This window comes from Pungitius pungitius, chromosome 12 (genome assembly GCF_949316345.1).
Source record: "Pungitius pungitius chromosome 12, fPunPun2.1, whole genome shotgun sequence".
In the NCBI taxonomy this organism is placed as follows: domain Eukaryota; kingdom Metazoa; phylum Chordata; class Actinopteri; order Perciformes; family Gasterosteidae; genus Pungitius; species Pungitius pungitius.
In genome coordinates this window covers 10,539,516-10,558,143 of record NC_084911.1, presented here as the reverse complement: position 1 = coordinate 10,558,143, position 18,628 = coordinate 10,539,516, and the positions used below count along the sequence as shown (strand labels likewise).

At 43.4% G+C, this 18,628-nt stretch overlaps 2 protein-coding genes across 4 annotated transcripts; one reads left to right on the top strand and one right to left on the bottom strand.

The window, feature by feature from the left end:
• Positions 1–4,416: 4,416 nt before the first annotated feature.
• On the top strand, positions 4,417–6,876 carry LOC134133020 (uncharacterized). Of its 2 annotated transcripts, XM_062566301.1 has the most exons (6): positions 4,418–5,066; positions 5,184–5,317; positions 5,515–5,662; positions 5,756–6,004; positions 6,091–6,361; positions 6,679–6,876. In XM_062566301.1, exons 1-6 carry the CDS (start codon positions 4,681–4,683, stop codon positions 6,874–6,876), a joined length of 1,386 nt encoding a protein of 461 aa, XP_062422285.1. In that variant the 5' UTR covers positions 4,418–4,680. The 2 variants fall into 2 exon arrangements, with proteins under 2 accessions (XP_062422286.1, XP_062422285.1); XM_062566302.1 differs by having other exon boundaries at positions 4,417–5,066; positions 5,756–6,361; positions 6,679–6,814.
• Positions 6,877–6,878: 2 nt separating this feature from the next.
• Positions 6,879–12,025, bottom strand: LOC119220110 (G2/M phase-specific E3 ubiquitin-protein ligase-like). Of its 2 annotated transcripts, XM_037475789.2 has the most exons (12): positions 11,432–12,025; positions 10,960–11,166; positions 10,550–10,788; positions 10,353–10,453; positions 10,054–10,229; positions 9,523–9,717; positions 9,117–9,203; positions 8,543–8,796; positions 8,336–8,461; positions 7,976–8,116; positions 7,698–7,806; positions 6,879–7,598 (listed from the first exon to the last, which is right to left on the bottom strand). In XM_037475789.2, the coding sequence occupies exons 1-12, from the start codon at positions 11,562–11,564 to the stop codon at positions 7,387–7,389; spliced, it is 1,980 nt and encodes a 659-aa protein (XP_037331686.1). In that variant the 5' UTR covers positions 11,565–12,025; the 3' UTR covers positions 6,879–7,386. The 2 variants fall into 2 exon arrangements, with proteins under 2 accessions (XP_037331686.1, XP_062422284.1); XM_062566300.1 differs by lacking the exon at positions 10,054–10,229 and having other exon boundaries at positions 10,960–12,025.
• Between the last annotated feature and the right edge of the window lie 6,603 nt (positions 12,026–18,628).

The window sequence follows — 18,628 nt, the reverse complement described above, 5'->3', positions numbered from 1 at the left end:
ACGGCAAAAAGAATAAAGATGATTTAAAAATACTACTGATGTTCTTGCTTTATGATGCTGTGCTTGTCTCTGAGTGGAATACAAAATACCCTGGCGTGCTCATAGCTTATCAAAAGCCTCATGCATCCTTTCATCCATGTCCTCCTCCTTCCAATTGTATTTCTCACACACACACACACACACACACACACACACAGGGCCCAGTCTGAAGCAGGTCACATTCCAGCCCCGCTGTGGTGGCCTGCAGAGCTGTGTGTTGTGTTGTGTCTGGGTCTGGGGCCCTCGCATAGCACAAATCCCACCAGCCATCTATTGGCCTTGTGCGGCTCCTTTCATGTGCGAGAGGCCGGGGTGAAGGGTAAGAGGAGGAGGAGGACGAGGAGGAGGAGAGGGATGCCGGCTGATTCTCTTTCACTCACTTGGTTGGCCACATCTGTGTTAAAGGGGCATAATATAAAACATTGAGAGAAATGGAAAGAGAGTCAAGTCAAGCAGAACATTGAGGAATGCAACCCCTTAAGCATAGAAAGAGCTTTGTTTAGTGCTTCTTCTAGTACTGGAGATTGTAGCTTATCCCTGGTGTGGAAGATATTAAGCCGCTGGGGATTTTTTTCTCTGCGTGAGCATATCGTTGCTAACAGTAACAATGCCGGGTGGGAATCAACTCGGGGTTGATGAATGCTAACGCAGTTGGATGCCTTAATAAATTCGCCACAAAGTCCGGCGAGGTATATAGGAATGAGAACATATGGCGCCGACCGGCAAGTGAATAATTTCACCCTTCCCCCAATTCCCTTATATCAGCTTTTTTTCTAAACCCCCATCCACAACCCTCCTCTCTCAACTGTCAGGCAGCCAGCCTTGAATGGCGACCTCTGACCCTTCTAATGAAAAAGAGGCCACCAAGGAAAAGGCCACTTTCATTAGAACTGTTGACAAGTGTTAAATGACTGGCTGAGCTCCAGACTAGCGCCGCGCAGCGCTTCACATCGCAGCTGACTGCGGAGTTCAGTATCAAGTTCACTTAGAGAGCTTGCCAGACAGACCATAATACTAAGCCAGACAGGGCAAAATGCCCTTATTAACGCAGTGTCAGTGAGGAACTTGGTGTTCAGAGTGATGTTTAACTCTCTCCCTTCTACCTGTATATATCCTGGCACAAACTTGTGTGAACACGTAAAGCGATAAAAGACGATTCACTTAAAACCCCTCCCCCACCGAATAAGCATTGCGTTCATACCATATTGTCGGACTTTATATTAAAAAAGTGTAAAAATCCCGGCTTCAGAAGCAAAGACAGGTCTATTGTGCTTTTGGTGCATACATTGTTCCCTGTGGAAACAAGTGTGTGATTCCAGTGTGTCACGTTATCAGGGTCTGACGTAGCCTCCCCTTTGATATGATACACCAAGAGCTCACTGTGGTAATCTATGTGTCCTTAAAAATGTCTAACGGGACTCAATGAAGTCACATTGGAGAAACGTGACGTAGATGTCTGTTAATGTTCTTTTACATAAAGTAGTTAAATGAAACAAAATCAAATCAAGGACTGTTCAGGAGGGGCTCAGGTTACCATTAATGTACGTCCATAGTTTGGAGAAGGGACTGTCTACATTACATTACATCATTAGCATTACGTCATTAGCTGATGCTTTTATTAAAAGTGACTTACAATAAGTGCATTTTAACCATAAAGATACAAGCTCAGGAGAAAAAGAAACGATAAAATGAACCTTGAATCTTAATGAACCTTAAAAGCTTGGCAGGCGGCTGATACAATGCGTGTGTTTTCTGGACCAGATGCTGGAGGACTTGCAGCGGCGAGGAGCTCGAGTCCGTGACGCTCAGACAGGTGAGCCACTTGCTACAACTTCCTGCGGTGGATGGGACTACACAGCCAACATTGCTGGGCAACGTGGCCTTGTTTTACTTTAATTGTGCTGGCTACAAAAGTGCAAAAAAGGCTAAATCTTTCTTCTCCATATTTGTTTTTTGCTCCAGTTTGTGTAGGACAGGTGCTACACCGAAATCTGTGACCCATCAGGAGCTGTGACCGCAGAGGGCGGTGTTTTACATCGTCTGCTCGTGCGTGCTAGACAATGGAGGGCGAAGAAGAGCCTACCCAAACGGCGTAAACATAAGCGCCTACGCAAACGACGTAAAAGAAAGAAAGAAAATTCAGTAGTTATAGTGGGGTCACAAATTCTGACAACTTAGCCAATTTGCTGGTCCATTAAATATTTTGTTCTTTCTTTTCTTAACACTACAATATGATGGTTTCATCCGTGGATGTAATGTATTAACGTTTACGCCGTTTGCGTAGGCGCTCTTCTTCGCCCTCCATTGTCTAGCACGCACGAGCAGACGATGTGAAACAGCGCCACAGGGTCACAGTTCCTGATGGTCACAGATTTCGGTGTAACACCTGTTTGTTACCTTCGTGCCTTACTGAGTACTCCTATGAATTAACGTAACTTTTTCTTTAGTCAAATCGTACTAGCTCTGTTTTAACACAATTGTGCTGCTGTGGGTTTTGCATTTACAATCCATTGACATTCACTAACTAAACATATATAAAGAAAACCACATTTTATAATTTTGTGCAACTCACGAAGTTGGCCACTGGGTGGCAGCACCACAAAGTTCCGTGACCAGAGTGAGCGTCTTGTAACCTGGCATAACTGTTGCTTATCTCTTTTGTATGTATCATTAACATGCATTCAACATTTTTCTATTCTTATGTTTTATATATTCACTTCCTCCAATTTCAACTTCAGTTTCAATTTCAGGACTATTGAGTTTGGTAGGAGAGATTAAAGCAAGAAAACTAATACAATAGCAGTTCATATTGAAAACGTGGTGAAGTGAAGCAGATGTATGCACTTGCTTTAAAAGTTAAGATATTTAAGACCTAAAAATGAATGTTATTTTTGACTCCATCAGGATAAATCACGAAAGACAGATTTTATTGTAACTATGAGTCTATTACACAATCAGCATCACTTGCCCTATGAATGCCTCCCCACGCAGTCATCCAGATGGGCTGGAGGATTGTGCCCAATGCGCTGGATTTGTGCAATCGCACAAACATACACAGCTGTTCTATGTGTTGGGTTAGACTCAAATTCACCAGATGGGAAGGGATATATAGATATAGAGAATGGAACGAACAGATATAAAGCCATAAATTACCAAGATATCATGCCAGCACACATATTCATAAATGCATAAATCCATGCACACACAGACAGAGGGTGCATGAGTGAAGTGGGTGTTGCTGGCCCCGTAGGAAAAGGAACTTCTATTGTCCCAAAAAGGACGTTTTATATTGCCGCAGACTAATTCTACTTTTGCATTACATCTAATACACAACCTACAATTTGCAGGGATGCAGCTATCCTTTGCTTATCATCTATAGTAAAATGACCAAAGGGGGCTTAAGCTCTGCATGTCTGCGATTGGCTGGTTGGCAATATGGCTGACAGAGGAGGAGAAGCTGGAGATGTTGGAGGGTGGAAGAGGATACATGACGCGAGAGGAAAACTGAACGTATAGAGGGGAACAGATAAAAGTGCCGGAGGGGGGAGGGAAGAGAGGAGAGAGGAGGGGTGGGGAAAAGGCAAGGAGAGAGGATAATGGGACGGAGAAAGGACACAGAGGAGCAGAGGGCACATTGGGGGCTGGAATGAGTGAATGATGAAGGCAGAAAGGTCGTTATAGCATAAGGAGGGTGTAAATTGTCCGGAACATAAAGCTGCTGCTGTCGACTCGAGGGGATTCTCCCCCCCCCCTGTTCCCTTATCTTTCTGCTTTCTAAAAATAGTAACTGCTCAAAAAACTAGGACATAGTTACCTTTCACATCTCTGTGCTGTATCCACGCTTAGAGACTGGGGTTATGTTAAATATCCCTAATTGGATAGTATAGTGCAATAAACACTTGACATTCAAACATGTCCCTCTACATGCTACAACATAAACACAAATATAGTTCTATTTTTGATTTACTATATACATTTTATACTGGAATTAGAACGCTTGTTTTCCCTAACCTATTACTTGCATTTTGATTCCTGTTTCTTTTACCAAAATGCTGGTCTATCTATCATTTCCATGCGGGAAGGACATTGTAAAATGTGGTTAAGAAAGTGGGCTCACGCTGCTATCCTCCACCCAACAGCACACACATTCTGCCACGTGCATGGACAATATGCACATATGCCAACAAACAAACAGGCACCTGTACGCATTGAACACAACAATTTGCAGTACACTCCCCCCCCCCCCCCCCCCCTCCCCCAAACTATGCCTCCTGGTTTCAGCTTTGGACATTTGATGTGCTGGGGCAACGTGTGTATGGAGGACTAAAAGTGCCACAATTAAATAAATAAATACACAATCAAATAATTACATAAATGTGTCATTTATTAATTAAAATTGGAATTAAATACATAAATGTGTACTTGAATGTGTCATTAATTAATTAAAATACAGATTCATTTAATGTAAAATACATATATAACTATTTCACTATTTACATTTACATTTCATGATCCTGCGTTGCAGCGCTTCATGAATTACTTAAAACTGTCAAACTGACCCATCAAAGTCAGTGGGCGGGGCTAACGCGAATCTAGTCTGATCCATTGCTTTGGTCTGAAGTAGAGTACGTGGATTGAAACATGGAGGATCTCCGTGAACTTTCCAGGGAGTTGGTGAGAGACATTTTAAACTTAGCAGAGGATGTAGAAGCAGGACCTGCTGAATCAGAGCATGTAGCTAGTAAAGCAGAGGAACTTATTGAAGTTGTTGGAGTCATTTCCGCACTTTCCGACGAAGATATCGACCACAGAGTGATTGCAAATCTAGAAGAAGTTGTCCACCGCTTCTCTGGTACCAGGGCGCATCAGGCCCAACACACACAGGGACCGGGGCGTTTGCCGTTTGACATACCGAGTGCAGTTCTGGAGCACCAAGTTCTTTGTGGAGTTCCCGCAGTTCAAATTGCAGCGATGTTCGGAGTGTCAAAAAGGACTATCAAGAGGCGCATGCAACAATACAGTTTAAGGTATTTACACTAAATTCATAAGGTTTCTGTTTATGAATTGCTGCTCTCATACACTCTGAAAGAATATGGCGTTTAAGGTAACATTACTTGATGTTGTGTTTTTTTTTGTTTCTACAGAAAAACCGATCTCTATTCAGCTGTGAATGATGAGGAGTTGGACCATATTGTAAGTGAAATTCACAGAAGTCATCCAAACACCGGCTACAAGCTAATGCGTGGTCACCTGAATGCAAGAGGTGTGCGTGTTCCAAGTGAGTATAATAATATGGGCATTATTTAAATGTATTTTTAATTTGGAGCTCTGCCCTTTTGAAAGGTGAAGGAAGCCTGCTTAAAGACATCGCCTCTGAGATGTAGAATGTGTATAATAGGAGAGAAACGCATTTCACACAAGAAACACAATATCTGACAGTAATATTCTGAGCTGTCCGGATGTTCCTCTCCTCAGTCTCAAGACTGCAAGAGTCTTTACGCAGAGTAGATGCAGAGGGAGTCCACATGAGACGTCTGAGGCTGCGTGTATTAAGGCGACGGCAGTATTTTGTTCCTGGCCCAAACTCTTTGTGGCATATAGATGGCCACCATAAGCTCATCAGGTAAGTGATATTAGCAGATAAACAATGCATCGTTCTAGATGTTTCATTACAATTTTATTTACAATAAAGTATCTTTTCATGTGTTTTCAACAGGTGGAGATTTGTTGTCCACGGTGGGGTGGATGGATTCAGTCGTTTAGTGGTCTACCTGACTGTGGCTGGCAATAACAGAGCTCATACGGTCTTACAGAGCTTTATCGCCGCTGTTGAGCAGTATGGGCTGCCATCAAGGGTACGGTCTGATAAAGGGGGGGAGAATGCAGATGTAGCAGAATTCATGATCAGAAGCAGAGGTACCGACAGGAATTCACACATCACAGGCAGAAGTGTCCACAATCAGCGGTAAAGAAATGTGTTTGGCAACTAGGCTCACACAACTAACATACGTCACATAAATTAACAATTTGTCAATTTTATCCTAAACACAGAATAGAGAGGATGTGGAGAGATGTTTATGAACATGCCCTGGACCTCTTCTATCAGATCTTTACTTCATTGGAAGATCAGGGAACACTGAATCCAGACAATGAAGTCCATCTTTTCGCTCTGCACCGGATTTTCCTTCCACTGGTCCAGCAAAGCCTAGACTCTTTTCGCGACGCTTGGAACTTTCACGGTCTGAGAACTGAAAGGAATCAGTCACCACAGCAACTCTGGAGAAGATACAGAGAGCAAGGCCCTGAGGAGGATCCTACTGAGGTTAACAATCGACTTTAAACACGTTTTAAAAGTGTTTCCCCAAAGGAATTATGGGAGGAATTTTTTTTTTGATAAATGTGGTACTTTAAAATGGAGCATTTACTATAGATTATTGTCTTTAGAATCTCCCAAGCTTTTAAAGATCAACCTGTGAGCTGTAGTTTCTACAGTGCATACTACAGCTGTATTATTTTACAAAGCTGATTTTAATAACTAACAATTTCTCACTGACTTGGTGACCAAAAATAACAATCTTGCATAAGGACATGTCAAACTATTTTTAAGCACAAGTTTGATTATGCTTGTCATCTATTCAGATTTCTGAAGAGTATGGGATCGACTGGAACGGACCTCACGGCCTTCATGGAGGCACTGTATCAGTCCCTGAGGTTCAGCTGGCCCGTGAGCTCTCAGATGAAGAGGTTGCAATTTTGCCAGCTCCAGGAGTTTCTGTTACTGATGCGCTTAGATTATATGTAGAGACTGTGGAAGTGTTATCAAGAATCTTAGACTGATGTCCAAGCCATGTTTTTATTTGTTGTGTTAGAACCAGCAGTCAAAAACTGAAAGTTTGCTTTCCTTTTAAAAGAAATATATATGCAGAATAAAAAAATGAATAACAAAAGGTCAACTACTGCACAGTGTGTTAATCTAAGTTTTCAAAGACTCTGAACAGTGTAGGCATTGACATTAGGGCTGGGCAATATGGAGAAAATCAAATATCACAATATTTTTGACCAAACACCTCAATGACAATATTGTATGGTTGACAATTGATTCAGTCACAAAATATCTTCCACCTTTAAATTTCTGATAAATAACCATCATAATGTGGATATAATGACTAAGTGGTTAAAGGCAAATACTAGAACTGTCTGGTAAATTCAGAAAATTACACTTTACTGTAATGCAGCCTTTGAAACCAGGAAAAGACTGAACTTACCATGTAACATTACATGTCAAAATTACGATAGATATAATATTGAAATATTACCCAGCCCTAATTGACATCTGTCTGAACAAACTTAAACCAGCCCAAATCCAGTACTTTTTATAGCAGCGACAAGTGCTTTCTCAAAGTCCATGTAGATTTTGAAATGAGCTGGCAGCTTTAGGGTTTCAAAGCATGTGGAGGACGTAGGAAGGGTTCCCCCAGAAATCTCCACTATCAATTCAGGAGGAAGCATCTCCCAGCCAACCCAGAATGTCAGCAGCTGGGCCAGGGTACCTGATGAAGCTAAAAGTCATACAATGGATTGAACACATTTAGTTCAACTTAATTTCATATCTATCCATGAGACAGAAGCATTTGTAAAAAGAGAAATAAGGTTTATACCTGTTTCAATGAACATCCTTAAAAAGCCAGTGATGCGGCAGGTGGTGTCCAAGTCAAAGTCTTCATCATCACTGTCCTCAACTGGCCATGTGATTTTTTCTAGGAGCATCTTAAAGAAAAGAAAAATTGTAATTTAAAAAAAGGGAGAACTTATTTTTTTGGTGAAGGACTATGCAGATCACATTTTTGGAAAATGGAAAAATAGCCAGCTCAGTCATTGAAAATAGACGTAAAATTCATCAAGTTAAGTCACAAATATAACTAAATTAGTGACTTACCTGGGGTGTGAACTGCATTTCAGCCATTTTGGGGAAAAGAAGTGGGACAACATCTGGCCTAGATGTCAGCAGGGGCCATACCATCACATCTTTCAGTCCCTTTCTCAACTGTTTAATTTGGCGCATGGTCCTCCCAACGACCTAAGAGACAGACCGACCCATATTACAGCCCAAATCCTTAACCCAAATTTGTTGACAAAGTAGAAAAAATGTTAATAAAAGCACAATAAAGTGCCTTAAAAAATCCATTTAAACTCTAGTACTTAAACTCTTGTGTTAACATTAACAAGTCAGGGTTCAGAATACATTCCATAATTTCAACAAGTACAGCAATGGATTCTGTCACCAGCAGGAACTCACTGCATGGAGTAGAAGTTTATTATGTAGCCATCTCCGATTTGTTTTGGTGACTGCCGGAAGATCCCAAGACATGGAAAGATCTGAAACTGTGTCTTTCTGTTCCGGTGTAAGTTCTTCATGTTCAAGCTAGAATAAGGACCATACCATTTATTATATCAGCCCAAGCAATATTTTTTTTACATGGCAAAGTTTTTTTAGGTTACATACCAGTTCTATGATGCTCCTGATGTGCAGATCAGGACAGTCTTTAACAACAACAGTAGCCATTTCAGGGTCCCCATTGAAGAGTACATGAATTACAGCAGGACTTAATCCTGTGACATGGGGACCGTCATGCAGAAAGGTGTGGGCCAACATCCTTCCTGCAACCCGGAAGAGGTTGCTTTCAATAAGTGCCTCTGATGCTGCTGGAACAAGATGGTCAGGTTCACCCTCAAATAGCAGTGTTCGGCCCATTCCTCCTGTAAAGTACCAAGAGAGCAAGGAATAAAGTCACCACAATTAACCTCTTAAATACATAAAATTACATCATACTAGTGCAGTGCCCGTTGAAAATGTGCCTGTTTGGAACGGGCGATTACTTGGCCTGTGTTATTGCTGCTTGTAGAATTCACTTAAACCAAATTGTAGCCTACTCCAAAATGACCCCAAACTACTACAAATGCAACCCCCCTGTATACCCCACTACCGATTTACCTGACACAAAACATTGCCCACCGACCCTCCGCTAAACAACACATATCTGCGTTCATCAACCACCAGAACGTGTGCGTGTACTTACCAAGATCTAGACTGAATCCAAACTGGAGTTTGGATATGATTGTTGTCATAAAGTACCGCATCACTCCCTCTCCGATAGCAACATCACCTGAAATTAAATACTGATAATAACACAGTGGAAAAAAGTGGCCGACAAATACAGGTAACTGAATTAGCTAACATTTAACAAACAAGGGAGAAAAATAGTCAAAATTCTATTGGCTGTAATTCTAGAACAGCATCCTTAATATTGATTATTCCAGATAAGAGTATATTGTGCACAATATTCACATACATAACATTTTTTATCAATTATATAATTTTGTCCATTTCATTGTCCCATTTTCCAATGGGACAATTCCATATATGCTACTTGAGTGGTATAAACTGTACTGATGTATTTATATTATAAACTTTATATTACTTACCAACCAGAGTACAATGAAGTGGACATGCCCATTCTTGCTGCTGTTTATAGAATAAGAGAAGCTCCCGTTCCCGGTCCTCTTCAGACTCCCTTACATCCATCTTCATTCTAAGTGGTTTCCCAGTTGCATGTTCCCTTAGCAGATTCTCTTTGAAAACTTTGGCAGCTTGAGTGGGTTCTTTAATAAGCTTCCATTCTAAACAAAAGACAACAAAGTTATCTATTCCAGAGACATATGAGTTGGCATGTTACCTGCATATACAGATACCCTCTCACTCTACAGAACAGGAGATCAGTTTTATCACTGATAAAACGCGAGACCCAACAGCTTACAAATCTGTCACAACGCTGAGTTGACATAAAAAGGCATTCAACAAAAACTAAATATTAGAAAAATAGAAAAACCCAGGTGCATGTTATTAATTGCCTGTAACTGTATTATCTTATCCAATTATATCTTACAAGTGTTATCTTTCTATTGACTTTTCAGTTACACACAATCTTATAGCAACACTATTGTGATGACACATACCACTGTCTGTTTCTTTGTGATCCAACTCCTCGTTAACAATCACTGCTGGTACTACTGCACTCTCGGCTGATGTTTCAGACCTCTCTGGAACACTGTCACTGACTAGGGCGGTCTCACTATCATTTTCTTCCCTTTGGCCTCCCTCTTGTTCTCTTTCTGATTCCTGCATGGGTGTCCTTGAAGTGAATACAATTGAAATGATGGTCATACTCACTTATTTGTGTGCACAACACTCCAAGAGGACATATTCCCTAAGAAAATGAATATGCTACCCTTGCATTGCTTTAGGAAGTACATACCCATTGCAGCTCAATCTGTGCAGCTTCATCTCTGAAAAGGGAACTTCCTTCTGACAAGTGATGCAGGGGATGACTGGACCAGAGGCAGGACGTGAGCTCTCCTAACAACAACAAATGGCTTTTAATTAATGATTAAAGGTCACCAGTAATCTTTGTTTTGATTATGTATTAAACTAGGTCTCTGTAAATTTATGTACACAATCTAAGGATAGATCCTGTTGAAGTGGACGTATGTAGATGGTAGCCTGTCCAATCATCGTCGATGGATCTTTCAGATAGGCAAGGGTGTATCCAGTGCTGGGACACTGAAGCAATGCAAGATTTCGACTGCGAGTCGATCCTACAAGTTTTAGAAATTCAAAGCCTCCACCTTGTTGGAGCTTCGGAAACACTTCCATCAGTTTATTTGTTATAACCATGGGATCGTGGTCATTCCCTGGAGAAAACAAAACAAAATCATAACTCACCTCACCTTAAATTAAGCAAATAAGCCTGTGATAACTATTATTCACACTATTAAAATCAATTACGTTTACATAAATGCAAATAATTTCAACGAACAGTACACACATTTTTTAGTTTTGGTAAATCCATAGTTCGCACTGACCTGAAAATGTTACTTTTTGCTCTCCAAGTCCTGAAGTAAGAAGTTCAGCTTTAAACAGTACGCTTGGAATTTTATCCGCATTGTGGTCAGCCAAACAACAGACGGTGTGTGTGTAGCTTCTTCGGCAAACTTGGACTTGTGCTGGTCGTCTCGTCATATTCCTTCTGGCTCCAATGTTATATGGCGCAAAGAGCCTTGCTACCTCCGCTGTAACACAGAAAAACGTCACCACTCAATGGTCACCAGTCAGCTAAAACAGCCTCTACTTCTATCTTGGGATGCTCAAACCAGCTAACACCATTAGCGAACTAGCTCGTTTTAAGCTCCCCCAATTAACAATGAACGTGTCACGCACGAAACATCATAATACCACATACAAATTCATTTTCGAGGCGATCTAATTTAACCCACACGTGTGTCCCGAATCATTAATTAGTAGCACACCTGGCTAACATGAAATTACTTAGCTTACCTTGGACAGGTGTACGTGATTGAGCGGCCGGTATCTGCTGTGACGGAGCCGCCGGAGCCGTTGGACTTCTGCGCAGAGCTTCCTCAATCAAATTCGCTGCTTCTCTCAGCAGCTCTGGGCAACTTTTTGACATTTTGTCCTGCACGGCGTCTCAACATTGGGGCTAGCAGGACCGCGTCATCTCCTTTATTTTTAGCCGTTGCAATGAAAGTTCTGTTTAACAGCGTATCCAAACCAACGTAGAGGTGAATAGCGCCACCAAGTGTATTGGAATGTGTTCAGTAGCTCTGCATCAATCCAGTATCTCGAATTGATTTGTCTTGACTTGATGCACAGGGTAACCAATCAGGCGTTAGGTTCCGCCTACCAACTTTTGATGGGTCAATTTGACAGTTTTAAGTAATTCATGAAGCGCTGCAACGCAGGCCCATGAAATGTAAATGTAAATAGTAAAATAGTTATATATGCATTTTACATACAATGAATCAGTATTTTAATTAATTAATGACACATTTAATTACACTTTTATGTATTTAATTCTAATTTTAATTAATTAATGACACATTTAAGTAATTATTTAATGGTGTTTTTATTTATTTCATTGTGGCCCTTTTAGTCCTCCATACGTGTGCAGGTAGTCTGTCTCTTTAAAGAGATGTCACACCTCCAGTCTGCTGTTGATTTATGTGATACAAACACACGCTGACCAAACACGTGCACACACAAATTGAATATGCACATGCACACACACACACACACACACACACACACACACACACACACACACACACACACACACACACGCACGCACGCACGCATGCACACACACACTTTCCTCTGCTATTTCCTCTGTGTACGGACTAGCCGGAGACAACGCTGAGCTAGCTCTAGCCTGCATGTGCAGATGGACACACTCGGTGAGTCTCACTTCCGATAAAGGCTTTTGCTATAAATGGAAACTGGAGAGACCCACACACACACACACACACACACAAAAAAAGCAAAAAGCAAACAGAAGTGACACAGCGTGAGAGGTAGGGTGGGGAGTGGCCAATAGAGAGACAGAGAGGGAGGGTGTGGGGAAGAAGGGATGCTTGGGACAAAATGTTCTAATCCCAGACCAGCATCACAGAGGCATTTCACATAGTTTCTGTTTCGGGAGGCGGACAGTTTCCCCCCCCCCGATGTGACCCGGCTGAACGAAGATTCAAGGAGGATCAGTGTACTGTCCGTGTGACTGATTGGAATGATGTGCTCACACAATGTGACAAAGAAACAAAAACAGAGTCCTCTCTGGGAGATGGAGGGAAGGACACAGGAGCCATCAGAGACCTTGGATAACGGATGACGTTATTCAGAGAGGCTCGAGCTTCTCACGTCCAAAGCTTCACTGTTTCAGTCGCTTGCAAACCAGCCTGAAATGATCCTCTCATCCTTGAAGAGGCTTTTGATGTTTGCTAGCGCACAACAGCACGCAACAAACAAATTAGCCACGAGCCTTCTTGGGCGAGAGCTCGTTACTAAAATGTGACTTCCCTCAGTACACTTTGAAATGTTCCCCCCATCAATGGCCGCCTAGCGGGAGGAGAGCGGGAGGTTTGCTGCCAACAAAAGAGGACAAATGTGCCTCACGGTAACTTCAAAGATGTCTTGTACACATGTTGTGTCTTTTTAGCTGGCGTCCTAAAGTTAGCCCTTTGTAATGCTATATAGAGGAATGGCCTGGTTTAGTTCAGAGTGGTTGTTGTGTTCCAGCCCGTTTCCAGGCCCTCGAGTGCCGGAGCTTCGTCACTCAACTCTTGCTTCTGAAGCACGAGTCAACCTCATAGCTTCCGTTTGAGAAGCCCCCGGCTGTCGAGCTTCTCAAGATGTCTAAGCTATTTGCTGTCGAGTGAGTTAAGGTATTGCTGAAAGTCAATGCAGTTCTGACTGTGGCCACTGTGGCCACATGGCAACACCCGCATCACGTGGATGTACTTAGGGTAGGCGTGCTGTTTGTGCACACTATACATTAAATCTCATCTTATCTGGTATTTGTTGAAAGCATATTAGAAAGACCCAGTGCACACAAGCTCAAAGGCCCCCCCCCCCCCACACACACACACACACATAAACACACACACACAGCAGGGTAGTCCAGAATCGTCTCTGTAATTAGGCCCAGTGGGGCCGTCCTTCAGTGACCTAATACAGTAAATGATCAGGACCTTACCACTGAGTGTTAATATCAATACTGCGTTTTTAGCATGAATTCTTCAGTAAGTGCTGACTTTTTCCTTATATGTGCTCGCCTGCAGTAAATCTGCATAAGTAAATACGTCTGTGCCGTGAAGCTCCGCAGACACTGGAGGGAGCGCTGGACTGCTTCCTGCCACTGTGAGTGCCAGACGGGGGGTGGGGAGGGGGGTTGAATTGAGTGATCTCGCAGTTGTTGCTCCAAGGTCGGTTGTCCTTTAAAGAGACAAGCGCGGAGAAAACCGTTCAAACTCGGTGTCGAAAGTTACGGATTCTGCCAAACTTCAGATACATTTCTTTCTTTCTGTGATAAGCTTAGAGGACCGAAGGTACACATATTCAAATTCCCCAGCTAGTGGCTAATTGTGTCTGTCTCACGTGTGTGAAGTGGGTTTTTGAACTTTTTCAGAGAAAAACATGTACCTACTGTGGCCAAGAGCAACAAACAAATCTATTGTTCTCCCCCTTTTCTTTTGTCATTCTCTTGTTGGTGCTTTCAAAATTCGCTTTTCAACAACACCAAACTCCTTGCATTGGAAAGGGGAAGGTTAGTTAACCCTTCGCCTCCATCTTAGCGTTTGTAGCATCTGAGTGCTGTTGGTTCTTACATAATTAGTCACCCACGGAGACCCCGAGGGCTCGGGTTAGTAGACTATTCAGCCACCGTCCCGGACTATTCCATGAATAGACACAATCCATTGCATTGTGCACGGCTAGTAATCTATTTCTAATACGTAACAGGTTTTCTAACTAACATCATCTTTGCGCTACAACTGAGTCACTGTGGATCACGGCGTGACCCCTGAGAGTCCTCCAGGGTCGTTGTGCTGCGAAATATATATTTAGGTACATGGAAAACCCGGGTTGCCCCCATTTCAGAACACACCGTCGCACACCTTGCTGCGCGGCATCACGAGAGGGTGTCTGACCTTATTTCAAGAGGAGCGTTACGTAAGCGCTCACTACTCGAAAAGGAAGGAAATGCCCGGGCCTGTCACAGACAGAGAGCGAGAAAGCAGTCTCACTATTTTTGGGATTGCAGTCAGGTCTCCTTTCTGCACAGCTTTTTTTTCCCCCTCTGCACCACGAGAGAGTATGAATATTAATAGATGCTTTCATCTTTTGTTATGGAAAGGATCCCGCTCTGTTTGAATGGCAGGAAAGCCATAAACCTGTTTTCCTTTTTTTTTTTCCTTTGCTGCATTACCATTTGAGTTGAAAAACATTATTCGCGGAAATAGAGTCGAGGACTAGAGCGAACATGAAAGCATCCGTCCAATCGGATTTGCTTAGAGGGCCGAGGATCAGTAATCGACAGGTAAATTGCGCTTTTCAAAGGAGCAGCCGAAATCCTCCCTTTCAGCTCACGTCCAGGCCAGTGCCTGTGTGTGTGTGTGTGTGTGTCCTCATTTCTGTGTGACAGATCCCGTGACGTCACGCTTTGGTCCTGAGCAGCTTAGGCAGCATGTCAGTGTGTATTAAACATCCGAATCACATGACACTCGATCTCTGACCTCGGTGCGACTTCCTGCTCCGAAACACGAGCTTAGAGCGAGCCTGTCGGAGGGGGGGGACACCGACTAAGTGACTGAGGCCGCATATAGAAAAAAAGAATAAATGGATGGAAAGGGTGAAAATAAATAGAGAGATTGTGTTGAAATGATAAGACAATAGAGAAGTAAAGTTCTGTACCACCGAGGGATGGGTCGAGGTTGAGGTTGATGTTGATGTTGATGAGGCAGAAACTACCAAGCGGCCGCTGGTCAGGGGGGGGGGGGGGGGGGGTGTCACATCCGAAGCTTGGCCCTGACGGTGTCGCTCCGCCTGATCTGTTGCCATGACAACTGGAGCTCCTGTTTGAGGACGGGTTGAGAAGTTTGTGGAATAATTCCTAAACATCTTGCTGCAGTTTTGAGCAATGAAAAAAATAGGTCTGCACACTTTACGTAACTAACGTGACTGTATGAGCACCATGAATCTGCAGTGATGTCATGCCTTTCAGTTAGTGTTTACGTGTAGCTCTCACAGTGTACTCGTACCATTTCCTTTGAAAAAATCCCATTTATATTTTCCGTTCCCTCAAGCATTTACTGCATTTTGATGAAATTGCCTGGCTGGATTCTAATAGAAACAACTTTCCGCCCGGCTTACATGAGTCCACCTGATGAATACACTGCGCAATAGAGATTTCCCCGTAACTGTGAAAAATCACTTACAGTCTCATCCCCAGGTGTGTTCTACATTCTCGCCTAATGTGAATTTGTGTTATGGTCAGATTTTTTTTATCACCTGACATAAAATTCCACACCTAACCTCCACACTTGGGAAATGGGTTGTGAGTACGGGCGTCCTCGAATGTGTACAGCCAGCTAATATGATTTTGTCCTTGGTGGTGCCTGAGCCATTCTCCCTGTAATATCTTTGCGAATGTCTGTTCGGAGCCTAAATCGTCCTCCTGAACAGCCATTAGTTTCCACCTCCAGCTACAGTCAATTTTGATGTGCAAAAGTGATGGCATTCGATCACTTGAGGAGTTGGTTCTGGAGCAGCAGGAGGGAGGCAGTTAGAAGAGAGAACAAAGCCGTGAAGAGACAGTGTGTTTTTACAGGTGTTAAGACTTAACTATGAATTCCATCCTGGTGTGTTTCTGAACACTTATGAAGGGCCACGGCACTCGACTTGGTACTGTCCACCAAGAGAAGTGGGACCTGACAGTCAACGACAAGACGGTCCTTCACAAAAGCAATGGAATATAACAATAGAACTGCGTATTTATAGTTTTATGATTTATAAGCAAATGTTTAAATGTCCAGTCAAAAGCTGTCGTGAAGCCTCAATGTATCCTCATGTATTGAGTTTGTCCTTGAAGATTTTGACGGAAAAAGATCAGTGTAGTCTGTTGAAGTTGAGGCAAAGTACAATGGAAATAGTTTTGACTTGTTTATGATTAACATGTGGAATTCATGTTAACATGTTAACCATTGAGGATGTATATCTTTTTTTTTAAACATCCAAAGTGTGTTAATGAATAATTGTGTGTGTGTGAGGCCCATAGTGAGCGGTGTGGAGTGTATGACTGGACTGGTGCGTGAGTCTGTCTATCAGAGAAAGAGGGCGGGGCTAACCACAAATCCAACAGACATTCAAAGGACACTTGAGAAAACACATAAACACATATTTTTATATGTGCATACATCTACGAGATGTCACAACCACCAATAGATTGCTCAGCTTCATCTGCTCACACATAACCGCTCACACGGACACACCCCATGTCCTCCTGCTGCCTTCACCTCCCCGCCTCAGCCGCAATGTGATGAAGTCGCCCGCGTGGATCCTCAACGTTAAGTCCCTCTGATGCACTATTTGCATTCAAGCGGTAAACGTAAGTCTGACTGATGGGCGGCGGCGAGCTTCGTCCTATCAACAAGCGAGGACCGGTCCGCCATCAAGAGCGAGCCATCCGGGGGGCAGGTGATGTCATAACATGTGTGAGTACATGAAACAGCTGGGCGTATCTCCTGCTCCGCTTAAGCTCAATAACATGAATTAATAGTTTTATAGAAACACACTCAGTTGAAAAAACCCCAAACAAAAGCGGCATGGCTCGTGCATGTTCCAGAAGATATCCTTCAGGTGCGGCTGTCTTCCTTTCGGCAGCGGTAACAGGGGCATTAGGGAGGGGGGGGGGGGGACCCTTTCCTGCTAATCAATACGAGTTGTTATAGCTTCTCTCCCTCTCTCGGATCCATTGTGATGCAGCACAGAGCGGTCCACACATGGCCTGCACAAAGGCTGCTTGTACTCTTGTAGACCTTGGGCTCGGAGCCTTTGTGGGGAGAGTCTGTGACCTCACTCGTTCCTTTCATCGCACACACACACACACAAAAACACGTCCGCTATGATATAATATTGTTCTATTCACAAACACAAGCACACGGCCCTGGATGCGTTGCGTGTGTAGGTCCATAAGCTGAAGTACTGACACACCAAGGAAGCTCACGGCAGCAATGCTAATGGGCTCGGTGCGACCAGATCACATGGCAATCGGCACAATGCCGGCCCCACACGGCATGTGAGTGAGTAGGCTGTGAGTTGTGTGCTGAATGGATCTGTGCGGCGTGTGTGTGTGTTTGTGAAGGAGCCAGGCTCTGTTGCAGCACTCCACACACTGAGCTTCCAGAAAAGGCCTTTTTCAGGATGGTTTTGTTAGGAGCTCGAAGAGGACAAACTGTTTCTATGCTTTTAGTTTCAACTTGGTGCCTCGGGGGGGCGTCGCTCTGTGAGCTTTGTCAACTAGATATGTAAAACTAACTAAACTAACATTTGTGTGGTGCGGTCTAGTTCGACTTGGTATGATCTCCAGAAGATGAGTCACACTGATTTTGGAGGATAACCTGTATTTTCCTCTAACACCAGCAGCAGAAGCTACTAGAAACGTGTGTGGTTACTGGTCCTGGGTGCTGTAGGTATATTGTGACATGCAAAGCAACTGTGCTGGCAGTTGTCAGTGTAGTAACCAGTGAGAAGAACAGAACAGAACAGGACTTCAGCAACAATGCCTCAGTGGGTCAGTGTGTGTGTGTGTGTGTGTGTGTGCGAGAGAGAAAGAGAGGCTGAGCCTGCTGAGCCAGGCCTCTCATTATGTGGCGTGTAATCTGAGCTTTCGGGGCCCCGGGCCACCCCTCTGACTGCGCTGAATGGGGGACGAACACCAGCCCCCAATGTCTTTCCTGTGCTTTCACTCTGCTTAGCTCGGCAACTATGATTTACCAAGCGGGAGGGCGGGGTGGCCGTTTTGGGGGCGGCGTGGCGCTGGTGGTTTGGGTGGGTCAGGGGTGGAGAAGTTAAGGGCTAGTCAGGGTTAAGTCTAGCTGTTAGCGCGATGTCTTGTTGAGCTGGATAGTCGCGCATCAAGTGGGCAGTATGTGTTGTTGTGTGCAGTACAGTAAATGCATGAGA

Bases quoted from the DNA above. Each gene is read 5' to 3' on its own strand.
- LOC134133020 (XM_062566301.1), top strand. From the start codon at position 4,681: ATGGAGGATCTCCGTGAACTTTCCAGGGAGTTGGTGAGAGACATTTTA. The intron at 5,663-5,755 runs GTAAGTGATATT...TGTTTTCAACAG, and splicing joins GGCCACCATAAGCTCATCAG to GTGGAGATTTGTTGTCCACG. The intron at 6,362-6,678 runs GTTAACAATCGA...TCATCTATTCAG, and splicing joins CTGAGGAGGATCCTACTGAG to ATTTCTGAAGAGTATGGGAT.
- LOC119220110 (XM_037475789.2), bottom strand. From the start codon at position 11,564: ATGTCAAAAAGTTGCCCAGAGCTGCTGAGAGAAGCAGCGAATTTGATT. The intron at 8,797-9,116 runs GTAAGTACACGC...GGTACTTTACAG, and splicing joins TGGATTCAGTCTAGATCTTG to GAGGAATGGGCCGAACACTG. The intron at 7,807-7,975 runs GTAAGTCACTAA...CTTTTCTTTAAG, and splicing joins AAATGCAGTTCACACCCCAG to ATGCTCCTAGAAAAAATCAC.